Consider the following 27,111-nt stretch of genomic DNA (forward strand, 5'->3'; position numbering starts at 1 on the left):
GCAGGGACACTCTTGGCGACCCTTACCTCCCACATTCTGCAGGAGGAACATACAACTGCCTTAACCTCCATTCTCACTATTCTAAATTCCCAACAAATCTACTGAAAAACCAAAAAAAAAAGTCAAAATTTGTCTGATGTAGACTTTCCTACATGTAGCTGCTCCCATTCCACTTTGGCCAGATCCTGTTTTATCGTATTGAAATCGGCCTTCTCCCTATTCAGTACCTTTATTTCCAGTCCCTCTTTGTCCTTTTCCAAAACTACCTTAAATCTTACAGAGTTATAGTCACGATCCCCAAAATGCTTCCCCACTGACACTTCTACTACTTGTCCGGCTACATTCCCTAGGATTAGGTCCAGTCCTGCTTCTTCTCTTGTAGGACTTTCTATGTACTGGCTCAAAAAGCTCTCCTGTATGTATTTTAAGAATTCCACCCCCTGTGTGTCTTTTGCACTAAGACTGTCCCAGTTGATATTGGGGAAGTTGAAATCCCTTACTGTTATTACCCTATTATTTTTACACTTCTCTGAGATTTGCCTACATATCTGCTCCTCTATCTCTCCCTGACTGTTTGGAGGCCTGTAGTACACGCCCAGCCAAGTGATTGCCCCCTTTTTGTTTTTAAGTTCTACCCATATAGCCTCATTTGAGGAACCTTCTAAGATATCATCCCTTCTTACTGCAGTAATTGACTCCTTGATCAACAGTGCAATGCCACCTCCTCTTTACCCCCTCCCCTGTCATGCCTGAAGATTCTATACCCTGGAATATTGAGCTGCCAGTCCTGCCCCTCCCTCAACCATGTCTCTGTGATCGCAATAATATCATAATCCCATGTGCTAATCAATGCCCTCAATTCATCTGCCTTACTGGTAAGACTCTTTGCGTTAAAATAGATGCAATCCAGACTTGCATTTTTCACTTGTGCCTTAACAGGTCTATATTTGCTCTGCGTTCCAGACTGACTCAGTTCCTCTTCTATATTTGACTGTGCATCACCCCCTACTGTACTTCCACTCTGTATCCCATCTCCCTGCCAAATTAGTTTAAACCCTCCCCCCCCCCCCCCCCACCAATAGCACTAGCATACCTCCCAGCAAGGATGTTGGTCCCGTTCCAGTTCAGGTGCAACCCGTCCAACTTGTACAGGTCCCACCTTTGCCAGAAACAGTGATCCAGGAAACTAAAACCCTCCCTCCTGTACCAGCTCCTCAGCCACGCATTCATCTGCTCTCTCCTCCTATTCCTAAACTCACTAGCACGTGGCATCGGGAGTAATCCAGAGATTACAACCTTTGAGGTCCTGCTTTTTAATCTGCTACCTAGCTCCCTAGATTCTTGTTGCAGAACCTCATCCCTCTTTCTACCAATTTCATTATTACCAATGTGTACCACGATCTCTGACTGTTCACCCTCCCCCTTCAGAATGTTCTGCAGCCGCTCTGTGACATCCTTGACCCTAGCACCAGGAAGGCAACATACCATCCTGGAGTCACGTTTGCGGCCACAGAAACGCCTGTCTGTACCCCTTACGATAGAATCCCCTATCACTATAGCTCTTCCACTCCTTTTCCTTCCCTCCTGTGCAGCTGAGCCACCCATGGTGCCACAGACTTGACTCTTGCTGCATTCCCCTGAGAAGCTATCTCCCCCCAACAGTATTCAAAGTGGAAAATCAGTTAGAAAGGGAGATGAACCCAGGGGACTCCTGCACTACCTGCCTAGTTCTTCTACTCTGCCTGGTGGTCACCCATTCCCTTTCTGCCTGAGCAGTCTTTACCTGCGGTGTGACCACGTCCCTGTAGGTGCTATCCACGATGATCTCAGCCTCATGGATGCTCCACAGTGTCTCCAGCTGCCGCTCCATCCGAGACGCGGATTTCAAGTAGCTGCAGCTGGAGACACTTCCTGCACACGTGTTCGCCCAGGACACTGGAAGTGTCCCTGGCTTCCCACATTGCACAGGAGAAGCATTCCACATTGCTGAGCTGCCTTGCCGTGACTTACCCTTAATTTATCCCCTTAAATTACACAAAAATTATATTATTTACACTAGGGACCTTGATTCCCTAAAAGAAAACACTACCTACTATATTCTAAAAAACTGTAGACCTTTCCCTTTGCTTTTAGTTACTTACCCAGCTATTTAGAGTTATTCCGTAACAGCACTTACTCACGAACCAATCACCTTGCAGCTTTCCTGTGACGTCACTGCTCACTTTGTTTTCAAACTACTGCGTGCCTGGACTGCTCTCCTCTGCTCTCCAATATGACTCTATGACTCCAAGGTTGATAGCTCGGTGGCAACGATAACATACTGATTATGTTACTGGACTAGTAATTCAGAATCCTAGAGTAATGATCATAAGTTCAAATCCCACCACGGCAGTTGGGGAATTTAAATTCAATTAATTAAATAAACCTGGAATAAAAAGCTAGTGTCGGTAATGGTGACCAAGTAACTACCAGCTTGTCATAAAAATCCACTAATGTCCTTTAGGGAAGGAAATCTGACGTCCTTATCTGTCAGGGCTAGAAGTGATACAAGACCCACAGCAAAATGGTTGACTTTTAACTGTCCTTTGAAATGGCCTAGCAATTCAATCAGTTGTACCAAACCACTGCGACAAAGCATAATCACTGTGAGAGTACATTCACCAGATGGATTACAGTGGCTTACCACTACAATTGGGAATGAGCAATAAATACCAGTCTTGTCAGTGATGCCCACATCTCATGAATGAATTAAAGAAAATGTTTGGCACAATCTGCCAACACAGCATTAGAAACAAAGGTATTGGAGATGTTCAGAATGTAACTGGGTGGTGAGTTAAGCTACTTGAAGGAATTAATTAGTGTGTTGAAGCTTTCATAGACCCAGTGGCGTTTTTTTCGAATCCGAGTTCTTTATATATTTGCTTGTGTAAAATCTGCACTGTTACCTGTTGCTTGGTGCTTCAGTGATTCAAAATCAACACAGGGCTTTTGTAAGAATAATGCTCTAATGGATGAAATGGACAATTATTTTTAGCATTATTATAGGGACAGGAGAACATAGGAAGAAGAGAAGGCCATTTAGCCCCACACGCCCGCCCACCATTCATTGAGATCAAGGCTGATCTGTGACCTAATTGCTTTTACCCACCTTTGCTCCATATTCCTCAATACCTTTGGTTAACAACAATCTATCAATCTCAGATTTAAAATTCATAATTGATCTAACATCAACTGCCATTTGTGGAAGAGAGTTCCAAACTTCTACCACTCTTTGTGTGTAGAAATGTTTCCTAGGGCTGGATTGTGTTCCCAGCCCGATATCGGGTTCCGTGGCGGGGGGTGGGGAGTGAGGGTGTGGTGAGGAATTGGAGCGACAGTGGCTGCCATGGAACACGACACCAGGATTGCCGGGCCCGATCTTCCCGGCAACAGGGAAGCTCCGTTGCTGTACAGTGGGATCCTTCTTTCCATATGCTAATTAGATGTTTACATTCATTTAAATGCAAGCCATAGTGATCTTACCTTCAGTTTCCGATCTTCAGCGTGACGTCGAGGGAAAGCTGGTGTCACCAAGGTGTCGAGGGGGTCAACTCTGTGCCATTTGTATTGGGAAGGGATCAACTCTGCACTATCTGTATTGGGAAGAAATGGGGGGGGGGGGGCGGGAGGGGAGCGGTCAACTCTGCATTTTATTGAACTGTGTGCAGGGCTGGAAGCCTTTTAAAAATGGCGCCAGCACTTGCTCCCGCATCATGTGATGTCATGAACGGCATCGCCAATGCCACCCCCAGCCACGTGATTCAGAGGCGGCGACCGCCGTGAATGTGCTAAGTGGCCGCCTGCCGCAAAATCAGCGGCGGGACAACAAAATCCAGCCTCTAATTTCACTCCTGGCTCTCATTTTCTGGCTATGCTCCTAGTCCTTAACTCCCCAACCTGTGGAAATCCTCCATATCTGTTCCCTTTAATATCTTGAAAACTTTGATCAATTCACTCCTTAAACTTCTAAATTCCAGAGAATACAACCCGAGTTTGCGTAATTTCTCCTTGTAATTCAACCATTGGAGTCAAGGTATCATTCTGATACCATTCAGCCCGTCCCACCATTCAATTTGATCATGGCTGATCTACCTCAAATCTATTTAGCCACCTTTGATCCATATCCCTAGATATCAAATAAATATCAGTCTTTCTCGGTCTTGAAAATTTCAGTTGTCCCACAGCATCCAGATTTCCATTATCCTTTGGTATGAAAAAATCCTTCCTAATTTTACTCCTAAATAGCTGAACTTTAGTCTTTGAAGATCATACTTCCTTGTTCTGGTTTCTACCACCAGGAAAAATAGCTTCTATGTATCTACCCTATCGAATTCTTTTATCATTTTAAACACCCCAATTAGATCAGTTTATGCATTATGTCCTCATAATTTAATCCTTCAAGACTTGGTATAATTCTGCGCAATCTGTGCTGTACCCACTCCAAGGTCTGTATATCCTTTTTGAGGTGCAGTGCCTGAATCTGAGCACAGCACTCCAGATGGGGGTTTACCAATTGAAGCATATTGTCCTCATCTTTGTATTCAACCCCTTTAAGAAAAAGACCAACAATCCATTAGCTTTTCTGATTACTTGTTGCACTAGTGTAATAGCTTTTAGTGATATATGTACATGGACACCCAAATCCCTTTGCTGCTCCATAGTTCCTACTCTCTCACTATTTAGAAAATATTTAGAGAGTGCAAGGTGGGAGGCCAACCAGGAGAGCATTGAAATAGTCAAGTCTAGAGGTAACAAAGATACCAATATTGTAATTTCCTCAGCTGATGGAAGGGTACATCACCTTGTGGCTCAGCCAGGGAGAAATGAACACAAGTCAAAGTCAAATTCAACTCCTGACCCTGGGACATCTGAGCCATTCAGCCACCCAACAATCATATGGTTTTGCTAGAAAGCAGCTTGGGGGCTTTTGGCATTCAATATTTTAAAAAAAAAAGTTTGTGGCTGCTCGGCTGAAAGTGGTTAAAATCCAGAAAGATGACAATCTTTATGAATAGCTGGTCTGATCCTTATTAGCAGGCTCATGAGAAACAGTTCAAAGAACTTTGTGCACAGTGTTTGAGAGAACTGCACTTAACATTTCCCATTCGTCCATGGGAGAATACTCTTAAATGCTTCAGAATCGTATAGTGACAGATGAATTGTGTATCCTTAGTCTTTTGAGACTCTTAAAAATGTTTCTCGCCTGTTGCATTTCTGCAGCGCAGGCAAATTTTAACATTGTGTGGTTTGCTCTTTTTTTTTTGCACAGGACACTAAAACAAGCCATTGCAATGAGAGTGCTGATTACTCAAGCAAGCCTGACTGTAAATGACGATGTGACCAATCACTGTAAATCATCAGAACTGCTGAGGCTAACCTTGGATAACATTCTGTTGAACCTAGCGCCAGTGGTGAACCATTCCAGGTCCCCATCGCGGGAATTCCGAGCCGAGACCACTGATGGTTTTGCGGAACTTTACATGCTCGAGGTGTGCGTTGGGGACCTGCAGATTGACAACCAACTTTACCACAAGGCGAGCTTTCACTTCCCTGCCCTGCTTTGCCAAGAAATGAAACCAGAAAGACTGCAGTGGAGAAATGGCTCCAATTCAACACTTTCAGCCAGGGACCTTGACGACTATAAACACAAGTGTTTTCTAAAAGCCTGTGTCCTCTTAAGGGAGCAGAATTTTGTATTCACAGTGAATGAACTTGACTTTGAATTAAAACCTGCAAGACTCTATGTGGAAGACACGTTTGTATATTACATCAAAACTCTGTTTAGCACGTACATCCCGGACACTGGACTGTACCGTAAACAAGTGAGGACATCGTCCTATTCAGCAACTGACTTCCCTGCTCCTGAGCAAGTGGTCAATGCAACTCGAGCACTCGTGAATCCGATCAAGCTGCAACAGTTGACCATCCGCGCTGTGAGCTTGCTAGTCAGTGTCCACGCTTCAATAAAGTTATACATTGCATCAGATCATGCTCCTCTTTCCTTCTCTCTCTTTGAACGAGGGCCCATCTACACTACTCCCAGGCAGCTTATTCATGCGCTTGCCATGCACTATGCTGCAGGAGCATTATTTCGAGCAGGTTAGTACAACCATTAAATTTTTGACATTCTCATTCATGGCCAGCAGTGGGACATTCAACTTGGGTTGGGGCCATATAAACAAGTGATATTGCAACAGCATCCCATTCCACACCTTATAGGAACAGTGGGAGGCCATTTAGCCCCTTGAACCTATTCCACCATTCAATGAGATCATGTACCTGCCTTTGCCCCATATCACCTTTGGCTAACAAAAATCTAACAATCTCAGATTTAAAATTAACAATTAACCTAGCACCATGCTGAAGAGAGTTACAAACTTCTACCAACTTTTGCAAGTAGAAGTGTTTCCTAACTTCACTCCTGAATCTTATCTGTTTTATGCCGTTGGCGAAGGTAAAAGTTCAGCTCTCTGTGTTTTCTGGCTATTAAGTGGCTTTCTATAATAGCTTTTTCCCATAGATTTCTGTATACTCTTCCTTAAAAGATAAATGCCAGAAGAGATGAAATGCTGGTCCATGATGAATTAGCTGATTTCATCCAGGGGGAGCAGCATTTGAGGTTGTACACTTGGCCACAACACCCTTGAACATAGGAAAAGGATTAGACCTGACTCAAATGGCCAGGATCTGTCCACAAGTAACCTCTAATATTAATCACGTTGCAGGGTCAACAGGCGTCACCTCATTTAATTAATGATGGTGGGTACTCACAGTACCAGGAATATGCCTTGGAGACCCACTTGCTATGAATCCCAGTGGAGTGTGCTGTTCGGTGGATGGAGCTATTGGCATTCCCAGTTCAGCAATTCCATCGCCATTATTAATTTTCTATCGGAACTCTTGTGAAGATACGACAATCCATGTTACCATCTCAAATGGCATATTTCATACCAGGGACTCAATTAGAGGGGGTGGGCAACAGATTTTTGGGCACCAAGGCAATCAAGGGATATGGGAAAAGGGCAGGAAACAGAAGTTATGTAGAAGATTAGCCATGATCTTATTCATGGCGGAGCAGGCCTGAGGGGCCATATGGCCTGCTCCAGCTCATATTTCTTATGTTCTACCCTGACACACTATGAGATACATGTTGATAACCATTTGCCTTGATGTTAGTATTCCCACTTCTGAGTCAGAACCCCCACTCCAGATGGTCGCCATCGAGTGGAGACTGCACACTAGCTCTGAATTATGGGCTGACATTCAATGGTGATACTTGTGCCTGCTAGAAATGGGTGCCCCTCCTCATCATATAGATTGTGAAAACTTATAATACCTTTCTGACATAGAGCACTAGCTATCCGATCAGCAGATTGTAATGGTGGTTATGGCCAATGAAGGAGTATTCACGTTGTGGCCTGCAACTCCTTACACTACTTCGCATTATTCTCCAAGGGGATCACGTAAAGATACAAAAAACAACAACAATCATTTCTAAAGTTTAAACAACACATTTAGGGTCATCCATGGGTTGGTGGGTAGCACTCTCCCCTCTGAGCCAAAACGTTGTCGGTTCAAGTCTCACTCTAGAGTCTTGAACAAAAAAACCCAGGCTGACACTCCAGTGTATACTGAGGGAGTGCTGCACTGCAAGTAGGTGCCACTTTTTGGATGAACTGTTAAATCAAAGCCCTATCTACTCCCTCAAGTAGTCGTAAAAGATCCCATGACAGTATTTTGACGAAGAGCAGTGGAGTTATCCCTGGTGTCCTGGCCAATATTTATCCCCTCAGTCAACATCACTAAAACAAATTGTCTGATCATTATCACATTGCTGTTTGTGGGAGCTTGTTGTGTGGAAATTAGCTGCTATTTTTCCTTCATTACAACAGAGACTACACTTCAAAAGTACTTCATTGTTGTGAAACAATTTGGATCGTCCTGATGTCATGAAAGGCGCTATAGAAATATAAACATTCTCATTCGTGTAGTTGTTTGCCATTGACATTTTTGGTTTATATTCCTTGTAGGTTGGGTCGTTGGCTCTCTGGAAATTCTTGGAAGTCCAGCTAACTTGGTGCGAAGTATAGGTAATGGGATAGCGGACTTCTTCAGATTCCCATATGAGGGACTGACCCGTGGTCCAGGCGCCTTTGTCAGTGGAGTCTCCAGGGGAACAACTTCATTTGTAAAACATATTTCCAAAGGTAAATGTTACTTTTTCACGGTAGTTAAAGGCCATATTCTTTGACTATGTGTGGTATGCAATATTACTTAGTTACCCTATAACAATCTATAAGAAAATGAGAAATCCGAAACTTCGGGCAAATAAGGAAAGCTGAACTGTACTGCTTGCTGTAATGGGTATTTGTCTTGATTCAGAAACCGTGTACTTCATAAAATAGTTTAATTAGCAATTCTTAATGTGTTCTTCCTTATAGGTTTTTTTTTATTCATTCATGGGATGTGAGCACTGCTGGCTAGGCCAGCATTTACGGCACATCCCTAATTACCCTTGAGAAGGCGGTGGTGGTGAGCTGCTGCCTTGAACAACTGAAGTCCATAAGGTGTGGGTACACTCACAGTGCTGTTAGGTAGGAAGTTCCAGGGTTTTGACTCAGTGACCATGAAAGAATAGCAATGTATTTCCAAGTCAGAATGGTGTGTGACTTGGAGGGGAACTAGCAAATTTTAAAAATTTTATTTTAGAGATACAGCACTGAAACAGGCCCTTCGGCCCACCGAGCCTGTGCTTACCATCAACCACCCATTTGTACTAATCCTATATTAATCCCATATTCCTACCACATCCCCTCAATTCCCCTACCACATCCCCTCAATTCCCCTACCACCTACCTACACTAGGGGCAATTTACAATGGCCAATTTACCTATCAACCTGCAAGTCTTTGGCTGCGGGAGGAAACTGGAGCACCCAGCAGAAACCCACGCAGTCACAGGGAGAACTTGCAAACTCCACACAGGCAGTACCCAGAATTGGACCCGGGTCGCTGGAGCTGTGAGGCTGCGGTGCTAAACACTGCGCCACTGTGCAGCAGGTTTCTGCTGCCCTTATTCTTCTAGGTGGGTAGAGGTCATGGGTTTGGAAGATGCTGTTGAATAATATTTAATATTCACATATGTATGTAAGTTAGATCAAATGAGTATAATTCACTAGTATGTCATTCATTTGTAGGAAACAGATATACTTTTGAGATCTAGTTGCCAAGATGTAATTTAATTGCCATATGCAGACTCAGTCTTAAATAAAAACGGTGAAGATAGATAATTGGTTTAAGAGTGCAGAAAACTGCAAGGGCTGAATTTTGTTCTCTTGTTGGGTTCAGTGGTGTGGGGGGCTGTGGAGAAGCTCCACGGAACCATCCGCCACGAAACCCAGCGCCGTACTGCAGTGTGCCGATTCTATCAGAGGCAGGGAGGTACTGTGGCAGTACCGATGCCCTGCCACGACAGCATTGTAATTTAAATGTTTGAAATGCTGCTTTAAGTAAACTTGAATCTAATTCACTGCGATTCAACGAAAGTTCCTCAATTTTGTGGTTGATATGCAGCACTCACATGCCTTCAGTGTCATGTCTTTGAAAAGCTGGCACCACCGAGGCAAGAGCCCACAGTGCTACGAAAGGGAAGGTAACCTAACCATAGTAGCAGAGGGGAAGTGGGATTTACAGCGGCCATTGCCACTATGCAGAGTGTCCATGGGGCTTGTGTGTGAATGGGGGGGAACATCAGGTGACACCCCCCAAGTGATTGGCGGGGACAGACAGTGCCATTGTGCAAAATGGCCACCTGCCAGGCAGCGCAGCTGCTCACGTCACAAGCGGGACCACCGCCTTATTGCGCAATAAAATTCAGCCCTAAATGTTTGTCCCAATGCACAGATAGCAAAATCACAGTTTTAAAATAGTTTACTTGCTCATTTGCATTTCATTTTATCAGATCACATCATCACAATCTTTAATATCTGACCGTTTCCCATATTTTTTTTATAGAGATACAGCACTGAACCAAGTTTGAACCAATAATGAATTAATATATATATATGCAAATATTAAAGACCCATATGATTATCCTGGCCCACATGCACATACTTCCAAAAACCGGTTAACTGGGAAAAAGGGATTTTTGTTTCCAGCTGTTACAAGGAAATAGAAGGAAATAAAAAAAAAGCTTATACTGCAAAGATCTGGAAAGAAGTCCTGTGGTTTGGTGTAGTGTCCCAAAGTTGAATAGTTGGCGTCCACTAGAAGTCTTTCCAGATGAGATTGATGAACAGTCTGTTTTGGGTAGGCGTTCGAAGAAATTCAACTGCAGAAGCTTCACATAGGTCTTCCATCAGGTGTGCAGCAACAGGTGTCAGTTCTTTGTTACACATCCGATGCAGAAGTCCTTTTAAAGATACAAGGTTTCTGCAAACATTCAGGGTTTCTTAAAAATAAATGCAGGAGGCAACAGGACCACTTTATACAGACTTTTGCTTTTCAACAGCAAGGATTCTTCAATCCTCCATCTACCCGCCTTGGTTCCATATCCCTCAATAGCCTTGTCCAACAAAAATCCTTCAATCTCAGTTTTTCAATTTTCAGAGGAGACAGTTCCAGATTTCCACTACCCGTTTTGTGAAAAATTGCTTCCTGCCATCACCCCTGAATGGCCTAACTCTAATTTTAAGGTTATGCCCCTTGTTCTGGATTCTCTCCACGAGAGGAAGTAGTTTCTCTCTATCTATCCTATCAACTCCTTTAATCATCTTGATCACCCTTTAATCTTTTATACTCGGTCAAAGTCATTAAGTGAAACTAAGCTGAGTAACAACAAGTGGCTTTTAATTTTAAAGGTAAGGTAAAGTACATCAGAAATTTGCAAGAAATGTTAAGAACAAAAGAATAGAAATTATACTAAAGAAAAATAGAGATAATTATGGGAGAAGAGAGACTAGAAGACAAATGGAGGGCAATTGGAGTAGAAATGAAGTGTTTAACAATTTTCCTATTTGTATAAAAAATGTATATTTTGCTTCAGGTTAATTTTACAGTAATCTATTGCTGGCATCTGTGTAACTCTTACTGTATTATACGGGGTATTCAGTGTCACAGTATGTGTGTGCACTAAAGGTTAGTCCAGGAAGATGGAAATTTCCAGAGTTGCTGGTGGTTCAGTTGTTGTTTGGAGTCAACTGGTATTTCTTGGAGGAAAGATGTTTGTGAGGAGCAGATATGAATGAGATCACTGCCATGCTGACCAACAATTTTTTTTATTCGCTCGGGCGATGTGGGCATCACTGGCTAGGCCAGCATTAATTGTCCATCCCTAATTGCCTTTGAGAAGGTGCTGGTGAGCTTCCTTCTTGAACTACTGCAGTCCATGTGAGGTAGGTACACCCACAGTACTGTTAGGAAGGGAGTTCCAGGATCTTGACCCAGCGACAGTGAAGGAATGGCGATATAGTTCCAAGTCAAGATGGTGTGTGACTTGGAGGGGAACTTGCAGGTGGTGGTGTTCCCATGCATCTGCTGCCCTTGTCCGTCTAGGTGGTAGAGGTCGCGGATTTGGAAGGTGCTGTCAAAGGAGCCTTGGTGAGTGGCTGCAGTGCATCTTGCAGATTGTACAGACTGCTGCCACTGTGCATCAGTGGTGGAGGGAGTGAATGTTGAAAGTGGTGGATGGGATGACAATCAAACGGGCTGCTTTGCCCTGGTTGGTGTCAAGCTTCTTGATTGTTGTTGGAGCTGCACCCATCCAGGCCAGTGGAGAGTACTCCATCATACTTCTGACTTATGCCTTATAGATGGTGGACAGGAGGTGAGTTACTCGCTGCAGAATTTCCAGCCTCTGACCTGCACCTGTAGCCACAGCATTTATGTGGCTGGTCCAGTTCAGTTTCTGGTCAATGGTGACCCCAGGATGTTGATAGTGGAGAATTCAGTGATGGTAATGCCATTGAACATCAAGGGGAGATGGTTAGATTCTCTGTCGTTTGAGATGGTTATTGCCTGGCACTTGGGTGGCATGAATGTTAATTGTGTCATGGATGTGTTTTTTTTTGTCGTTTAAAAAACTAAAGGGGATCTGTGTGCCTTTAAGAATGAGAGTAGTTTTATATTCTGTGGGATAAGTGTGTGAGAGCTACTAGCCTGTTCCTAAACAAGAGCAAGAGAGAGAGGTCACATGCCATATTGTATCAATTTGACTGTGTGTAAGGACTGGCTAGAACCGGTTTGATCTGGCAGACCAGCGAAACGCGCTCTCCTTGAAGGAAGGATTTGTCTCTCTCAGCAGGAAATCAGGCTGTATTTCACCTAAAGGGGAAAAGACCCCTGAAAAGAAATCTTTGCATTGTTTGAGGTAGCAAATTCGTTTTTACTCCTGTCTCTAAGAAGTCTCTGTCCCAGGAGTGACTTTCTGTTGTCTTTTCTGTTTCTGAGTGTTCTGGAAACTCAGTAAAGTTTCTACTGATAGACTGCTAATTCAAAATCTAAATAGACCTGCTGTTCTACACCTTGTTGAACGATCTGTGTGATGCCTGCTGCAGCCAAACTGCCGTGAGTGCCTATCCATTACCGACTGTTCATCAAACTCACCTGGAGACTTCAAGTGGCATCTGGCTATTCAACTCTGAGACATCTCACTGCCTTGGGAAAGCAACCTATCAAGACTTACAACCTAGTTGTTTTATTATTCCTAAGAAACAGCTCTAATTTAAAACATAATTTTTTAAAACAAGTTAACCTTTGGTTATTGAATGTATGTGTATGTGCATGAGGGTAGGAAGAATAAGAGGTTATAAAGTCTTTTCAGACATAGCTTTATCTCAGTATTGTTTAAGATTTAATTTACGAATAAATAGTTAATTTAGTTTAGTTTAGTTTAGAGATACAGCACTGAAACAGGCCCTTCGGCCCACCGGGTCTGTGCCGACCATCAACCACCCATTTATACTAATCCCACACTAATCCCATATTCCTACCACATCCCCACCTGTCCCTATATTTCCCTACCACCTACCTATACTCGTGGCAATTTATAATGGCCAATTTACCTACCAACCTGCAAGTCTTTTGGCTTGTGGGAGGAAACTGCAGCACCCAGAGAAAACCCACGCAGACACAGGGAGAACTTGCAAACTCCACACAGGCAGTACCCAGAATTGAACCCGGGTCGCTGGAGCTGTGAGGCTGCGGTGCTAACCACTGTGCCGCCCATAAACAGAACTAACAATGAAGAAAATCCACCATGAAGTATAATCCAAAAGGTCACTGATCCGAAACGTCAACTCTGCTTCTCCCTCCACAGACGCCGCAGACCCACTGAATGGCTCCAGCACCCCCTGCCTTTATTTCAGATTTCCAGCATCCGCAGTATTTTGCTTTTATTATTGTTTCTTTTAGTTAGTTGTCTGTTGAACCACAAAGTAAATTCAGTAAATTTTGAATATTTGTTGAAATTCAAAATTGCAGAGAATCCTAAGGAAAAAATTGGTTACAGAAACCCTAATTGTTGTTTAAAGATAACTGGTTTGGTGTGTTTTATTTTTGGGGGTTAATAAAATGTTTATTTTGGCTAATTTCCAGTAGGTGGGAAACTTTAATAATATGCTGTGACCCGTGGAGTAGTGGGACTGAATTGACTGTGCATTACTCCCGCCTCTGTCGTAACACTTACCACTTGTGCTATGCATCTGCGACAGGTAGATTGGTGAGGACGAGGTCAAATAGGTTTTTCCCTCTTGTTGGTTCCCTCACCACCTGCCGCATACCCAGTCTAGCAGCTCAACCAGCTGGGTCAGTAGTGTTGCTACCGAGCCACTCTTGATGGTGGATATTGAAATCCCCCACCTAGAGTACATTTTGTGCCCTTGCCACCCTCAGTGATTCTTCCAATTGGTATTCAACATGGAGAAGCACTGATTCATCAGCTAAGGGGGGCGGGGGGGGAGGGCGGTAGGTAGTAATCAGTAGAAGGTTTCCTTGCCCATGTTTGACCTGATGCCATGAGACGTCATGGGGTTCGGAGTCAATGTTGAGGACTCCCAGTGCAACTCCCTCGTGTCTATACCACTGTGCCGCCACCTCTAGGGATGGTGATGGTGGTGTCTGGGACATTGTCTGTAAAATTTGATTCCGTGAGTATAAATGTGTCAGGCTGTTGCTTAACTAGTCTGTCAGACAGCTCTTCCAATTTTGGCACAAGCTCCCAGATGTTAGTAAGGAGGACTTTGTAGTGTTGATAGGGCTGGGTTTGCCGTTGTCGTTTTCAGTGCCTAGGTCAAAGCTGGGTGGTCTGGCTGGTTTCATTCCTTCTCTTAGACATTGTAGCAGTTTGATGCAACTGAATGGCTTGCTAGGCCATTTCAGACAGCATTTAATAGTCAACCACATTGCTGTGGGCCTGGAGTCACATGTAGACCAGACAACGTAAGGATGGCAGATTTCTTTCCCTGAAGAACATTAGTGAACCAGATGGGTTTTTACAACAATCGGCAATGGCTTCCTGATCACCACTAGACTAGCTTTTTTAATTCCAGATTTATTAATTGAATTCAAATTCCACCATCTGCTGTGGTGGGATTCGAATCCGTGTCCCCAGAGCATTAGCCTGGGGCTATGGGTTACTAGTCTAGTGACATTACCAATTATACAGCACAGAGGAGGCTATTCGGTCCATCGTTCCTGCATTAACTTTTAGAAAGAGCTATCCAATTAGTAACAATCCGCTCTTTCCCCCATAGCCCTGCAAATTTTTTATTTTCAGGTATTTTTCTAATTCTTTTTAAAACATTATTGTTAAATCTGTTTCCACTGTCCTTCCAGACAATATATTCCACATCTTGGTGGGAATTTTATGCTCTCCCCCCGCGTCGGGTTTGGAGGTGGGGAGAGCATATAATCGGGAGGGATGGTGGCGGAGGGACCCCTTCTCCACCCAAATCAATGTTCAATTAAGGGCCTCATCCCGCTACCGCTAGAATTAGCCCAGCAGCGTGTGGGCCTATCGCTGCATGGGGACCACGCCAAACAAACCCATGTGGGTTGCTTGCTGGCTCCAGGGTGTGGAGATGGGTCCTCATTAAAAGGCACTTAGTGCCTAAATGAGGGACTGGTGAGACCCATCCCTCTGCCCTTGCTGCCGACCCCCGTGACCGCCATTCCACAAAACCCCTCCTGTTTTGACTTAGCTATGGCCTGGTTCCGGAGCCTGCTCAGTTGAAAAGCTGCCGGCCTCTGACAGCTCTCAGCAGGTGGGACTTCCGTCGCCAGGGTCCTTGATCCAGGAAAGGCCCGCCGCCATCCATTTAAGTGTGTAATTGACACTTGATTTAATGGGCCTTCCCCAGAGGAGGCGACATGGGGTCTGGTTTGCACTTTTGCCAGTGATTGAGACCCCTATCACCAAGACAAAATTCCAGCCTTAACAACACTCTGCTTTAAGAAAAAAATTCTCCTTGAGTCCCTTCTGGCTCTCTTGCCAATTACTTAAATCTGAGCCCTCTGGTTTATTAACCCTCATACCACTGGATGATGTAGATATAAGCCGGTTATTTACCTTAAACCTAATCACAGAACCAAAATATGGTTACCAACCTTCTAAAATTGCCCTAGAGACTCTAGGACACGGCTGCGAGCAACCCAGGAGAAAAACCATGGGAGCAATTAGCACTACTACAGCACTGTGGGTGTTCCAACACCACATGGACTTCAGCAGTTCAAGAAGGCGGCTCATCACCACCTTCTCAATGTCAATTAGGGATGGAATAAATGCTGGCCTAGCCAGCGACACTCACATCCCATGAAGGAATTTAAATAAAAATTTTTTTAAACAAATTCTTTGAACATTTTGATTATTAGTTCTAAAATTATCTGCAATAGGAGAAAAGGCTGTTTGACTGTCAAGTATCAGCCATTCAGTTAATGATGAGTCTGATTGCTTTCTGATTGACGTGGGACAGCGGGGCGCCACAAGGATCGACATGTTGGGTGATCAAATAGCATGATTCTAGTTCTGTCTGCACTATCCCAATTATAACAGTAAAATACAACAGGTGACAACTTAATAATAATAATAGGGTTAAATACAGTGGAATCTTCACTTGAGTATCTTTGCAATAAGAGGGGTAATTTTTACTGAGTTTATTTTCCTGAATGCCTTAGCTATGGTCAATCACCCTGTTGCAATAAATTGAGCTGATTCCATCCAGAATTGCACTGGGTCTGTTGGAAAGGGCAGATTTAATTTGTCTTCTTTTGTTCCAAACTTGGTTATATTTTTAACATTGTGCATAAAATCGCTTCATATGTTTGAGCTGTTGGACATCTTTGTCCAAGCGAGTTATGTGAACTTGTACAGGTTCATGAATTAAAAAGAAAAACTTGCATTTATATAGCACTCTTTACAACCTTAGGATGTCCCAAAACTCTTCACAACCAATTGAATACTTTTGAATTGTGGTCAATGTCAGAAGGAGCGGGATTGATTTCTTATCTGACTATAGCAGTGATATTGTTTAAAATAAATCTTGCATTTATATAGCGCCTTTCTCAACCTCAGGATGTTCCAGAGTGCTTTACAGCCAATGAAGTGCTTTTGAAGTGTAGCCACTGGTAATGTAGAAAATGTGGCAGCCGTTTGCGCATAGCAAGCTCCCACAAGCAACAATGTGATAATGATCAGATAATCTGTTTTTGTGATATTGATTGCGGAATAAATATTGACCAGGACACCCGGGATAAGTAGTGCTGTGGGATCTTTTACGACCTAACTATATAGTTTGTAAAAACAAAAATTACAGCGTTGTGTTGAGTCAGTGGTTTGTGCATTTTTGTTCAGGTACTCTGACTTCGATCACTAATCTGGCTACAAGTTTAGCCCGGAACATGGATCGGCTATCCCTGGATGAAGAGCACTATAACCGACAGGAGGAATGGCGGAGGCAACTTCCAGACAGCCTGGGGGAAGGTCTGCGGCAGGGATTGTCCCGGCTGGGAATCAGTCTGCTGGGTAATATTGTCGAGCCTGATAATAAATCTAAATTGTACATGTAAACCTCAAGAGCTCATCAGAGTAAATTCTGAAGATAGACCTCCAAACCCGTTGCATGTTGTGTTTTTGAATCTGTACAATATTAGAAGACTAATAACCCCATCACTGAAAACCATGCATTATAAAACAGACCATGTTTCACTGATGTCCCTTTTAATGTAGGTTCCATTATTGATGACTGTAAATGTGTCTACGATGTGTCGACCGTTTATGTTAAAACACTTCAGATAAGTTTACACGGTTTTAAGTTTTGTGTAAACTCCTGAAGAAAATCAGTTCATAATGAAGGAACCCAGACCCAGCCTGCCCCAAAATGATTCTGCTTGCTTCAGGGAAATGAATCTATTAATCTCAATAAGATATTGTAGTTCTGTGCTCTTGCTTTGTTTACAAAGCTGATTTACATGTCTGTGGCGTGCTGCACAGTGTGGCATGTTTGGTGAATACACAGGAGAATTTATCTGGGAAAAGTGCCTATTCTGTTCATTTTAATAGAAAACTCTTTTGCTTTAAAACCCGTTTTATAAAAGTCCTTCTTCAACAGCCTTTGATATTTGACTTTTTTTGGGAGGGTGGTAATCAGCAAGGAGGAGGAGGGTGAGAACGACTTTACATTAAAGTTCTCTCAAGCCTTTGTCATTGTTTATTTGAATTGTACTTTATGAAGGAACCTTAATGTGGTTAGTTTGGCCCTTCCTCATTATTTTGGTAAAATTTAAAGCTGATTTCCTCAATGTACTTCAGGCATGGTCATTACATAGAGGGAAAGGTATTGTGCTCTTTTATTTTGATAGTGGGCGGTTCAGGCAGTGAAAGAACTCACTATGATATTTAGACTGTCTAGACTAGTAGATATTAAAAAGTGATAAATTAAAGTATCCCGAATAGTTGAACGGACTGGTATGCGCCAAGATGCAAATGAGAATGTGGACTGCAAAATTACAGAGCTGAACAGAATATACACTAAATAAGATTCTATGGCAACAAGAAATCTTGAATTTAATAAATTATGCTGAACTAGTAAATAGAATAGACTAATAGATTAAATTAAAAAGGACCATAGTTTGTAAACATTGATTTTCTAATATCAGAACGTGACGGTGGAATAAATTTGAATTTTCCTCTTTGAAACATGGTAAATGTAGAAAATGTACAGCACAGAAGGAGGCCATTCAGCCATCGTGTCAGTGACAGCCAAGAAAGAGCTAGGCAGCCTTATCCCACTTTTCAGCTCTTGATCTGTTGCCCTGTAGGTTACAGCGCTTCAAAAACATATTCAAGATTTTTTTTTTAATGCTTCGCCCACCCTTTCAGGCAGTAAGTTCCAGATCCTTACCACCTTCTGAGTAAAATATTCCTCCTCAACTCCCTTCTAATCTTTCTACCAATCACTTTAAGTCTATGCCCCCTGGCTATTGACATCTCTGCTAAGGAAAACAAGTCCTTCTATCCACTCCATAATTTTGTACATCTCAATTAAATCTCCACTCAGCCTCTTCTGTTCCAAATAAACCAACCTCAGCCAGTCCAATCGTTCCTCATAGCTAAAATTCTCCATTCCTGGCAATATCCTGGTAAATCTCCTCTGTACACTCCCCAGTGCGATCACAGCCTTCCTATAATGCGGTGGCCAGAACTGCAGTACTCTAGCTATAGCCGAACTAGTGTTCTAGAAAAACCTCCTTGCTCTTATATTCTATACCTTAAATAATAAAGGAAAGCATCCCATATGCTTTCTGAACCACCTTATCTACTTGTCCTGCTACCTTCAAAGATCTGTGTACATGCATTCCAAGGTCCCTCTGTAACCTCTCAGTATCCTACCGTTAATTATGTATTCCCTTGCCTTGTTTGCCTTCCCAAATCCATAACCTCATACTTCTCCAGACTGTATTCCATTTGCTACTTTTCTGCCCATCTGACCAGTCCATTACTATCTTCCTGCTGTCTATAGCTTTCTCCCTCACTATTAACCATACAAACAATTTTTGTATCATTTGCAAACTTCTTAATGATACCCCTTGCATTTGAGTCTAAATCACTGATATATACCATGCACAGTGAGGTACCCAGTACTGAGCCCTACAGAACCTCACTGAAAACAGCCATCCAGTTACAAAAACACCCATCGACCATTAGCCTTTGCTCCCTGTCACTGAGCCATTTTTGGATCCAACTATCTTCTGTTGACATTGATTTATCTGTTGATTTAAGTTAAAAGCCCTATCACTATTATACATTATACATTTTTCTATATACAAGTCAACCTCTAGTGGCGATACACACACAGAATTGAGGCCAAGTGTAGCCTTCAGCTGAAGCAGGGTTAGTGGGTGGGGAAATAAATGGAGCATGGACTAGGGTGTGTTGATATAAGTTAGTTACTATTTTATGGGAGTAATTTTAACTTAACCTGCTCAGTGTGAGACATGCAGGATCAGAGCAGCCACTCGATTTACCATCTGCCTGACTTTCACTCCATTTGATTTACACATTGAAGTAGTGAAAAGTAAAATGGGATTAGTTGTAAAGCAGATGGCTAATCTGTTACCATTGCCCAGCCAGGTTAGGTTAAAATTACCCCTGATACATTTGGCCCTTTTTTTATTCTGTATTTTTATGGTTTATAGTTATGTAGAATGACACATGGCAATTTGGGAAGCAGAGAAGTAGAGTTATTTGGAGTCATGGCACTTCCCTGCAGTACAGACTAAGGAATTTGGAGATGCCAAACTGAGGCACTACAATATCATTTGTAAGAGGACATAATTTGTGGACAAATTCATATTGCAAACATGATCACAAGAATTTATAATGAGAAAAGTTGACAGGAAGTGGACAAAAATCAAAGAATTTTAAGATATATAAATTTAGTTGATGTAGTCGACATGGACTTCAGTCAGGCTTTTGATAAGGTCCCGCATGGGAGATTGGTTAAGAAGATAAGAGCCCCTGGGATCCAGGGCAATTTGGCAAATTGGATCCAAAATTGGCTTAGTGGTAGGAGGCAGAGTCTGATGGTCGAGGGTTGTTTTTGCAATTGGAAGCCTGTGACCAGTGGTGTACCACAGGGATCGGTGCTGGGATCCTTGCTGTTTGTAGTGTACATTAATGATTTAGACGTGAATATAGGAGGTATAATCAGTAAGTTCGCAGATGACACGAAAATTGGTGATGTAATAGTGAAGAAAAAAGCCTTAGATTACAGGACGCTATAGGTGGGCTGGTAAGATGGGTGGAGCTGTGGCAAATGGAATTTAATCCTGAGACGTGTGAGGTGATGCATTTTGGGAGGACTAACAAGGCAAAAAAATATACAATGGATGGTAGGACCCTAGGAAGTACAGAGGTTCAGAGGGACCTTGGTGTACTTGTCCATAGGTCACTTAAGGCAGCAGCACAGGTAGATAAGGTGGTTGGGAAGGGATATGGGATACTTGCCTTTATTAGCCAAGGCATAGAATATAAGATCAGGGAGGTTATGATGGAACTGTATAAAACGCTAGTTAGGCCACAGCTGGAGTACTGTGTACAGTTCTGGGCACCACACTACTGTAAGGATGTGATTGCCCTGGAGAGGGTGCAGAGGAGATTCACCAGGATGTTGCCTGGGCTGGAGCATTTCAGCTATGAAGAGAGACTGAAAAGGCTAGGGTCGTTTTCTTTCGAGCAGAGAAGGCTGAAGGGGGACATAATTGAGGTATACAAAATTATGAGGGGCATTGATAGGTTAGATGGGAAGAAACTTTGTCCCTTAGTGGAGGGGTCAATAACCAGGAGGCATAGATTTAAGGTAAGGGGCAGGGGATTTGAGGAAACATTTTTCACTCAGAGGATATTTGGAATCTGGAACGCACTGCCTGAAGAGGTGGTAGAGGCAGGAACCCTCACAACATTTAAGAAGTATTTAGATGAGCACTTGAAACATTGTAGCATACAAGGCTATGGGACAAATGCTGGAAAATGGAATTAGAATAGGTAGGTGCTTGATGGCTGGCACAGACACGATGGACCAAAGTGCCTGTTTCTGTGCTGTATAACTCTATGACTCTACTGTGTTTGTATTTTTATAAGGACTTTTCTCATTAGAGAATGTTATGGAGAGATTTAATAGAAGTATTCAAAATTATGAAGGGTCTCAATAAAGTAAATGGAGAAACTGTTTCCACTGGTCAAATGGTCAATAATCAGCAGGGACATATTTAAGGCAAAAGAGTCAGAGGGGAGGTGAGAATTTTTTTTAAGCAGTGAGTTGCTGTTATCTGGATTTCCCTGCTTGAAAGGGTGGAAGTGGAAGCAGATTCAATCATTATTTTCCAAAGGGAAGGAGCAGGGAAGTGGGACTAATTGGGCAACATAGGCACAATGGGCCAGAAAGGCCTCTTCCTGTACTGAATGAATCCATGATTCTATATGAATTTCCCTGGATCTCAGCAAGGCCATTGTCTGTCCTTTCTTTGAGGGAAAAAGATAACTGATTAGGAAACAGGAATGTGAATGAATGCCTATTGGAAGGAAAGGATGGTGGAAACGGATTCAGTAGTAACTTTCAAAAGGCAAGTGGACATGCACTTAAAAAAGAAATTTTTCAGGGCTTTGGCAAAAGCGCAGGGGATTGGAAATGATTGCTGTTTCAAAGGGATGGCACAGACACAATGGACCGAATGGCCTTCTCTGCTCTATGATTTCTATGAAAATATTTGCCGCTGCAAGTTGTGCCTTCTGTAAACAAATATAAAGTGGCATTAATATGGAGACACAGTATTTATGCCCCTGGCCCTCGGTCAAAGGAATAATACCAAGATTGGCGGCACACAGAAGCTACAAAGTTGTCTTCTTTGATTGCAAGATAGCGTGAAAATTGTTTACTTGTAGAAAAGGCAAGATTGGAACCTTTATCATTTGTTCTTGACATTGCCAGGTGCCATTGCTGGTATAGTGGATCAGCCGATGCAAAATTTCCAGAAGACGGTGGAGGTTTCAGCTGGACGCAAAGCCAAGGATGTCATCTCTGGTGTTGGCAAAGGCATTGTGGGAGTTTTTACCAAACCAATTGGAGGGGCAGCCGAGCTCGTCTCACAAACTGGTTATGGCAAGTATAGAAGATTCTGTGCTTCATCAAATGCTTTCCAGAACTTGCCACCTCTTCGCAAACATAAGAACAAGAAAGTAGGAGCTGGAGTAGGCCATTTGGCCCTTCGTCATTCACCAAGATTATTGCTGATCTTCTACCTCAACTCCACCTTCCTGCACTATCCCTACATCCCTTAACTCCCTTGGGGCCCGAACGTCTATTGACCTCTGTCTTGAATATACCCAATGACTGAGCATCACCGCTCTCCAGGGTAGAGAATTCCAAAGATTTGAGTGAAGAAATTTCTCTTCATCTCAGTCCTAAATAGCCGACTCCTTATTCCGAGACTTTGGCCCCTTGTTCTAGATTCCCCAGCCAGGGAAAACATTTTTTCAGCATCCTGTCAAGCTTGTTAAGAATTTTATATGTTTCAATTAGATCACCTCTCATTCTTCGAAACTCCAGGGAATATAGACCTAGTTTGCTCAATATCTCCTATTAGAACAATCCCCTCATCCCAGGATCCAGTTAAATAAACCTTTGTTGCACTCCCTGTAGGGTAAGAATGTCCTTACTTAGGTAAGGAGACCAAAACTGCACACAGTACTCCAGATATGGCTTCACCAATGCCTTGTATAATTGTAATAAAACTTCTTTACTCTTGTACTCTAATTCCTTTGTAATAACAATTACTTCATAAACTCAACACATCTTTCTATAGTTTCACATATGAATTTACAGTATCTCCCTGTGCAATATCATTGCCTCAATGGGCATACTAAGTAATAGATAAGCCCAGATGTAACTGGCAAGTAAGTCAGGATTTTAATTGCAATAACAAAGGGTCTTCAGGATGATTATAGGAAGGAATACTGTCATATTCTTTAAACATCAGCAAGAGAAAAAATGCTCCATTGTTCACTCTCTTCCTCTCCTGGGGTATGGCCCCTCAGTACTGCACTGGAGAGGCAGCATTGATGTTTGTGCTCCAGTCCTGGAGTGAGGCTTGAATCCACAACTTTCTGACTCAGGTGAGAGTGCTACCACTCTGAAGTGTCCACTCGCAGGCTGATATAACCTGGAGCCCTGAGCCTGTGTGACGATGGAGGAGAAAAGCTCGCGTTATCCACAAAACTCAACCTCCACATGTGTTTTGAATACTAAACTTATGTTTTTTATTTATTTTAATAGTGCAATTCTGTTGATTTAGTTTAAAGATTAGCCTGCAACCTTAATAAGTAATGGATATATTTGGTAAGAGGGATCGTTTCTCATAACGATGCTGCTCAGACATACTATCCAAAGGAAATTATCATATTTGAATGTTGAGCTAATGTAGTTGTCATCGTATATAGAAATTACCCATTGTTACTATGTTAGTTTTAAGTGGTTGTTTTTGTACTGTTATTTCGACCAAACCAGAGGAGTACAATTGCCTTCCCTTAGCGTTTATGAGACTAACTTAATATAGCTCTGCCTTTTACGTAATTGCGGTTAAAGAGATGAATATCCCTATCAGTCTGTTCCAAACACATTACATCATTTCAGCACTGTGTGGTTGCCTGGTTAAGTAGAAGTAAGAATCTTGTCTTTATTACTCTAGGTATTTTACATGGTGCTGGACTTTCTCAACTTCCCAAACAGAGGTTTCACCCCACTGAGCAACAGACTGACCAGGCCCCAAACAGCCACGTCAAATACGTCTGGTAAGAGTATTCTGGCAGTCAGTCATTTTTATGATGGCATTATTCATAACATTGCTCTGGCTTTGTATCAAACTAACAGGTCATTTATCTTGGAAAGGTTTGTTTCTAACATGAAATGTTTCAGTTCTGGAATTTTAAAGAAAAAAAAATTAATGGTATCTGTTCAACATTTTGCATCCTGACAGGAAAATGCTACAGTCTTTGGGCAGGCCTGAAGTCTTTATGGCCTTGGATGTGGTTATTGTGAGCAACTCTGGCCAGGAGTACGATGGGTGCTTGTTGCTCACCTCCGAGGTATTGTTTGTGGTCAGTGTCAGTGAGGACACACAGCAGCAGGCATTCCCAGTCACAGAGATTGAGTGTGGCCTGGATCCAAAGAAAGATAACTTGCTGCAGGTTGTGCTCAAGCAACAGAGGGTATCATATGACTCGGAGGTAAGGCACAATCCTTTCTACAACTGAATTTGAACTGTTCTAGGAAATGGACACTTTTGGACCCTATTAAATGCAGCCTATTTATCCTTTGAGAAACATTTCCAAACTGCCACGATTTTTAAATCGTAAATCTCTATATTTCTATAGTTGAACATTCAGACAAGTCTTTCATTCACATTAACACAAGATATCCTGCTTGCTAAGACCCATATCCCTGGTGTCAGCCAACACAAATTTTGAGTAATGACCTTGTCTGTTCCTCAAATTGAAGACAGTTCTTTACATTAACATTTTGTAAAATACATAGTTTGCACAGAAACTTGCTCATATGACTATCCTTTCTCTGTTGTTTGATCAGTTTAAAATAAAATTACAAAGTAATGTCACATGAACCCATTAGGTTTAATTTTTAAGCTTTTGTTTCCTATTAGATCTCATTTGATATAGGCTAACAAGTTATTAGCAATGAATTAAAGAGGAAATTGTAATATTAAATTTATTCTCTAAACTAATCAGTATGCTTTCAAGATTATAGCAACCTGGCCCTTTGTTGAAATTGAGTCATCAAAGGTTGCATCTTAAAGCAATTCTCCAAAGTAACTAACCAAAAGTACTTCCTATATCTGTTGAGTCCCATATTAAATCAATAATGGTTTAAAGTTATGATCATTAATATATATTGCCCATTATTGTGCCATTCCCACTGCTTTCAATCTGACGATTCAAAAATCAGTGTTGTGCATGCTGATGACATAAAGTTACGCCATTAACCAATGGAATGGTTACTTTAACAAGAGCAGGTGGTATCAACTTGATGCAACTTAAGCTGGTTCAAGGATTTCATATAAATATAAGATAGTTACTAATAAATCCAGTGGGGAATTCAGGAGAAACGTCTTTACCTAGAGAGTGATGAGAATGTTACCACAAAGAGTAGTTGAGGCAAATTGCATAGCTGCATTTTTAGGGTATAAACACATGAAGGAGAAAGGAATAGAAAGATCTGCTGATGGGGTGAGAGGAAGAGGGATGGGTAGAGGCTCGTGTGGAACATAAACACTGACATAGACCAACTGGGTCAAATGGCCAGTTTCTGTGATGTACATTATATGTAATTCAATGTAATACATCATTGGTTAAACAGGTGACAATAAGGAACTTGGGTTAAGGAGTTAAGGGTAAACGGAAAACAGTAATTGTCGTGAAAATTCTGTCTGTAGTACTTATTGCAACTCTTTAAGGTGTTTTTATATCAATGGTATGTCATTGCCAACAGGTTTGGTATGCCTTCACTAGCACCTGGAGTGCAACTTTCACTAGGCAGCAAGACCAGCTGTTGGAGTGGCAGAATGTCCCCCGTTGCACTGGTTGCATAGACAGGGCTTGTATTCTCTCTAATATGGAAGATTAAGGGTGATCTGTTTAAGGTGATTAATGGTGTTCCTAGGTGTTATATATTGGGAGGACCTTGTAAAGAGAGACAGAAACCAAGATGGCCAGATCATATTTTTAATGACATCACTGGGTATGCTCATAACATAGGAATACATTACACTGCTTTCCCCTTTTAATTCTTTCTTTAATAAACTATTTACAGGTACACTAACTATACAACTTCAAAAACAAACAAGTCTTAGAGAATATGCACACTTGGCAAAATAACAACTGGCTCTTTTTTAAACAATATCTATTAATCAAGTATGAAATCTGGTTTGCGAAGCCTTCCCGATCTTCTCATAGGTTCTGGTGTAAAGTCAAGTTTTGAACTGTCTGAATTCAGTTCAGGACTTAAGGAAGATCGTGTTTCTTTTTCTGAAACTGGTACTTCAGACACTGAAGTCTGAACTGGTTCACACTCTGGCAAGTAGGTCATGCTCAAGTTTTGGATCATCCCTCGCTGCATGTGATCTACATGAACACTTCTTACTTTACCACCAATTTCAACTAAGTATCTCTTAGTACCACAAACCTCAGTGACATTTTCCACATCCCACTTGTGTGACTTGTGAGAGGGGCTCAGAACAGAATCATGTTTATTTCTCCTAAAACTATGTTCTCTTTTGTTTGTGTCATACTGACATTTCTGAGTGAACTGTTTTTGTTCAACTTTAGGAGGCAAATTTGATAGATCCGAACCCGAACGTGTTCTTAATCTTCACTTCATTAAGAGCTCAGAGGATATAGACCCTGTAGTTGAGTGTGGAGTTGTTCTATACTTCACTGTTCTCTGTTTCATGCTGAAACTTGAACATCCATGCAGCACTTTTTGAGTGCTTCCTTGACTATTCTCACAGATCTTTCTGCTGCTCCATTTGATACCAGATGATATGGAGGAGTGAAGGTATGTTTGATACCATTTTGCTTTATGAAATTCTGAAACAGAGCAGACCAAAATTGAGGGCTGTTATCTGAGACGAGCTCCGCCAGTAAACCATGACAACTAAAACTGGACCATAACATGTCTGTTGTCCTATCATCATTGGTGTTTTGACCCATATGCTTTTCTCGATCTAGTTAGAGTAACTGTCAATAAGCACCAAGGAATTGTCACTTCCCTTTTAACAAAAGTCTACGTGCACTCTTTGAAATGGATGAGTTGCCCAAGTGTTTTTAGCAGCTTATTCCTGCAGTTTTGACAAATAGTACATTTGCTAACCAATGATTCCAGATCACCGTCTCGACTAAGCCAATAAACAAAACTTCTGGATTTCATGCTAACTATACCCATATGTTCAGTATGATGTCCTACCAGATTCTTGTCGGTTAAAGAGTTAGGTACTACCACTCTGTACCATCCTTG

The 27,111-nt window shown here is 42.1% G+C and overlaps 1 protein-coding gene across 9 annotated transcripts in view; it reads left to right on the top strand.

The window, feature by feature from the left end:
* The window catches only part of LOC137369760 (intermembrane lipid transfer protein VPS13B-like), a 1,379,747-nt gene that overhangs the window by 1,327,556 nt on the left and 25,080 nt on the right, over window positions 1-27,111 (top strand). For all 9 annotated transcript variants that reach the window (XM_068031169.1, XM_068031166.1, XM_068031168.1 and 6 more), the window contains 6 exons: window positions 5,309-6,138; window positions 8,070-8,246; window positions 16,884-17,054; window positions 22,018-22,188; window positions 23,774-23,876; window positions 24,062-24,311. In XM_068031169.1, coding sequence (XP_067887270.1) covers window positions 5,309-6,138; window positions 8,070-8,246; window positions 16,884-17,054; window positions 22,018-22,188; window positions 23,774-23,876; window positions 24,062-24,311 — 1,702 coding nt within the window. The remainder of the gene's footprint in view (window positions 1-5,308; window positions 6,139-8,069; window positions 8,247-16,883; window positions 17,055-22,017; window positions 22,189-23,773; window positions 23,877-24,061; window positions 24,312-27,111) is intronic.

This window comes from Heterodontus francisci, chromosome 5 (genome assembly GCF_036365525.1).
Source record: "Heterodontus francisci isolate sHetFra1 chromosome 5, sHetFra1.hap1, whole genome shotgun sequence".
Classification (NCBI taxonomy): domain Eukaryota; kingdom Metazoa; phylum Chordata; class Chondrichthyes; order Heterodontiformes; family Heterodontidae; genus Heterodontus; species Heterodontus francisci.